Source organism: Pistacia vera, unplaced genomic scaffold, assembly GCF_008641045.1.
Source record: "Pistacia vera cultivar Batoury unplaced genomic scaffold, PisVer_v2 Contig578, whole genome shotgun sequence".
NCBI classification, from domain to species: domain Eukaryota; kingdom Viridiplantae; phylum Streptophyta; class Magnoliopsida; order Sapindales; family Anacardiaceae; genus Pistacia; species Pistacia vera.
In genome coordinates this window covers 131399-135777 of record NW_022196421.1, presented here as the reverse complement: position 1 = coordinate 135777, position 4379 = coordinate 131399, and the positions used below count along the sequence as shown (strand labels likewise).

General features: G+C 33.0%; 1 protein-coding gene across 1 annotated transcript; it reads left to right on the top strand.

The window, feature by feature from the left end:
• Positions 1–842: 842 nt before the first annotated feature.
• Positions 843–4379, top strand: LOC116109367 (protein NRT1/ PTR FAMILY 4.4-like). The gene is made up of 5 exons (XM_031395598.1): positions 843–1091; positions 1282–1499; positions 1616–2044; positions 2749–2891; positions 3291–4379. The coding sequence occupies exons 1-5, from the start codon at positions 944–946 to the stop codon at positions 4186–4188; spliced, it is 1836 nt and encodes a 611-aa protein (XP_031251458.1). The 5' UTR covers positions 843–943; the 3' UTR covers positions 4189–4379.

Here is a 4379-nt window from a genome sequence, read left to right as displayed (position 1 = left end):
CACCAAACACAAGACAGTACTATTCTAATATAATCCTAATCACAAAACCTAATTCAATCCAATCCTCCCTCTCAAACTCAGCCTAAGTATTGTCCTTTATTGTTTACTGATGATAAAAAAACTATTAACCAATATCAGTAAATGTACTTTAGAATAACATAAATACACAAATTTTGTATATACAAACTGATGTAATATTTTCTTTTAATATTACTTTTTTGATCTTCGTTTATTCAATATTTGTTGATCATTGGTCAATATTTTATACGCACTATTTTCTTTTATACAATTGGTAAAATACGTTAATTTATATACAGAAACTTATATACAAGCTTTGTATGTGTAAGAACATTTATAAACAATATGATTAGATTTTGGACTTGGAAGAAACATTAATCGACAAAGAGATGAAAATTTTGGACAGAAAAAGCATCTCTTAAGACACAATTAAGAGCACAAAGGTAGTGGAATTAATGCTCCACTCTCTCTATATACATATTGACCCACATTAAGAGATCATGACACATGACAATCAAGATGATGATGATGATGATCATCATCATCATCATGTTTCATGCTTCATGAATTAATGGCTAGCATTTTATTTGGTGACACGCACTATTGTTTCTGAGTGGGAAGAGATAAAATTAATTTAAAATTTTGATCTTCTGGTACCCATGGCTACCAAGTTATTGTGTGGGATCTAAATTTTGAGCATTAATGGGGCCATGCCACTACAGCTGAGTCAACTTGAGAAAGAGAGAAAAAGATAAAATCGTCAAAACATCAAAACATTATAAATATGAGGCTATCCCACTTGTTACTTTGTCTCAAATTCACAAAAGAAGATTCAATTCAACTCTCTCTTGCTATACAAAAGTAGAGAGGCTGAGTCTCCCTCTTTTATATTTTTAGTGTTTTGGGTAGCTTAAAAAGTATTCATATGGATAGTGTGGAGAAGACAAGAAGGAAGTTGAAAGGAGATTCCAATAATTTGGGTGAAAGTTTTGAAGAAATTTCTGTTGATTGGAGAGGCAGACCATGCAAACTTAACAAACATGGCGGCATGGCTTCTGCCATTTTTGTTCTTGGTCTTTCCCTCTCTCTCTCTATCTCTTTCTCTTTTCCTCTATACATAGTTTGCATGCTCATTTTTGTTTATCTCTATATTTATCACTAGTTTGAAAATTTTAAATTTTATTATTTTCTGAATTTCGTCCCTATTTACTTGAAATCCTGGTTCCGCCGCTTCTAACATCCTTGCATTAAATCGATTTACAGGACTTCAAGCCTTTGAGATGATGGCAATTGCTGCAGTGGGAAACAATCTCATAACATATGTGTTCAATGAGATGCATTTCCCTTTGTCAAAATCTGCAAACATAGTCACAAATTTTATTGGAACTGTCTTTCTCCTCTCTCTGTTTGGTGGCTTCCTTTCGGATTCTTATCTCGGTAGCTTTTGGACAATGCTCATCTTCGGCTTTGTCGAGCTGTCTGTAAGCACCATCTCTCTTTGTGTGTAAACATTCAAATCTCTACAAGAAAATACTTTATGTCAGAAGAAATTTCTTGTCGCAAAGCTTTAATTATCAATTCATTTTACATGTTATAGGGTTTCATATTACTATCAATTCAAGCTCATCTCCCTCAATTGAGGCCTCCTCAATGCAACATGGTGACAGAAAGCAAATTTTGCGAGGAAGCAAAAGGCTACAAGAGTTTGATATTTTATGTAGCACTCTATTTAGTGGCATTGGGAAGTGGGTGTTTGAAGCCAAATATAATTTCTCATGGAGCGGATCAATTCAAGGAGGAATCAAAGAAGCTCTCAACTTATTTCAATGTTGCCTATTTTGCATTTTGCATGGGGGAGCTTGTTGCTTTAACTGTTCTTGTTTGGGTTCAAACACATTCAGGAATGGATGTTGGATTTGGAGTCTCGGCAGCCGCCATGGCTGTGGGATTAATCAGCTTGATTTCTGGCACCTTTGTTTATAGGAATAAGTCTCCTCGTGGGAGTATTTTCACCCCAATTGCTCAAGTAATTAACTATTTCTCTCACTAATTTTCTCTTTTAATTATATATCTTGACTTGGGTTCTTTCTTTCTTGCCGTATTCACATCGATACAAAAGAAGTACGAAATTCACAGATGGTTTATTAATAATATTTACATACCAGAGATGCGTTTAATATAAAACCTGAAACTATAAACGAACAGAGTTTCATAATATTTTTATTGATATCAATATTAATTAATTTAATTAAAATATATTTTTATATATAGAATTGCCTTGAGGTTTCTATGAAAAGTGGAAGGACACTAATAAAAATTGTGAAAAGTAAAAAATCAAAAAAATAAAAAATTATTTTTCTTTCTTTTTAAAATTACAAAAGCTTCTCTTCCTCCATCTTTATGCCGACCATATATGAGATAGTCTTTTTGCCTTTCTTTTCAGTATGCCATTTTAATGTTGTCTGATTATTTTGTGGGAATGTTTATTTTTGTGTACATGAATAAAACTTCTGTCTGTTGGTTCATTCTGGGGCATTAACAAGTAGCTAGCTCCAATAACCCTTCAATAATTTAATAGGGGAAGTGTTTGAATTGGCTAAACACCAAATTATTCTTAGTTCCTTTTGAATTTTATATAATAATAACCATTTGCGTATTTTTTTAATAGAATATATTTGCTTTAACTTTATGTTTAATTATTTATTTCTATTATTTATTTTATTTTATCAGGTTTTTGTTGCTGCAATTACAAAAAGAAAGCAAATTTGCCCTTCAAATATAGAGATGCTCCATGGAAGCCACGATATTTCTCAGAATCACATTTTAGCTACATCACCAAACGTCAGAAGCCTCCTCCATACAGAAAAGTTCAGGTCGGTCATTAAAATTAAAATAAATTGATAACAGATTATGCCCAAATAATAATAATAATAATCTTCAAGTGCTCTCAAAATTTTGAAAATTGTGAAGTATGATGATTATGTTGGCTTTTGTTGGAGATCCGCTTACCCTACTTGGATCAATTTTTAAAGGGATCTTGCAATAATTGTTTCACATATTTTTCTCCAATTACATATACATAAAAAAAAAAAAATCAAAATGATTATATTTTCGTAATTAATAACCATGTATATATTTATAACACATAACGCTATTTATAAATTTCTAATTATAACACTTATAACATGAAATGTTATTATAGATTTCTAATTGTGACAATATGAATCGTTGTTATAGATTTCTAATTGTGACAATATGAATTGTTATTGTAGATTTTTGGACAAGGCATGCATAAAAGTGCAAGATGGAACAAGGGAGAGTCCATGGAACCTATGCACAATGGCACAAGTTGAGCAAGTGAAGATAATAATCTCATTGATTCCCATATTTGCTTGCACAATAATTTTCAACACCATTTTAGCACAGCTTCAAACTTTCTCAGTTCAACAAGGAAGTGCCATGAACACAAGAATCACAAATTCCTTTCACATCCCTCCTGCTTCTCTTCAAGCCATTCCTTACATTTTGCTAATTTTCGTTGTCCCTCTCTATGAAACCGTCTTCGTTCCAATCGCGAGAAAACTCACCAAGAGAGACTCAGGGATCTCTCCTCTTCAAAGGGTTGGAATTGGACTGTTTATTGCGACATTTTCAATGGTTGCAGCTGCATTAGTAGAGAGAAACAGAAGAATTTCAGCCACACGCTTCAATGAAATTCTTTCAATCTTTTGGATTGCTCCACAATTTCTCATCTTTGGACTCTCAGAAATGTTCACAGCTGTTGGTCTCATTGAGTTCTTCTACAAGCAATCGTTAGAAGGGATGCAATTGCAATCTTTTTTGACTGCCATGACTTATTGCTCGTACTCATTTGGGTTCTATTTGAGCTCAATTCTTGTTTCTTTAGTCAACAAAATTACCTCAAGCTCTTCTCAAAGTGGGTGGCTAAGTGAGAATGACCTCAACAAGGATAAGCTAGACTTATTTTATTGGCTTTTGGCTGCCCTTAGTCTCATCAATTTTTTCAATTATCTCTTTTGGTCAAGATGGTACTCTTTTAATCCATCTTTATCACTCAACACTACTACTTCTACATCTACAAGAACTCCACATCAATCTCATGGAGAAGACTTAGAAAACCAAAAGCTTCAAGCGCTAGAACGATCTTAAAGTCGATTAGTTAACAATTATGAAAAAGCAAACCCTAGATAGGTTGAATAAATTACATTAATGTAAGCTTAGGCCCACTTAGTGCTATGTAATATCGAGATAACCCTAGTGTTTATGTTCACTTTCTTTTTGTTTTTATAAATAATTGACTATGTAAAGGAGGACCATAGTGTGAAAGGGTCCCCGAGTAA

Coding starts and splice junctions, on each gene's coding strand:
- LOC116109367 (XM_031395598.1), top strand. CDS start 944: ATGGATAGTGTGGAGAAGACAAGAAGGAAGTTGAAAGGAGATTCCAAT. Junction 2,045..2,748: donor TTTTCACCCCAATTGCTCAA/GTAATTAACTAT, acceptor TTATTTTATCAG/GTTTTTGTTGCTGCAATTAC. Junction 2,892..3,290: donor CTCCATACAGAAAAGTTCAG/GTCGGTCATTAA, acceptor TTGTTATTGTAG/ATTTTTGGACAAGGCATGCA.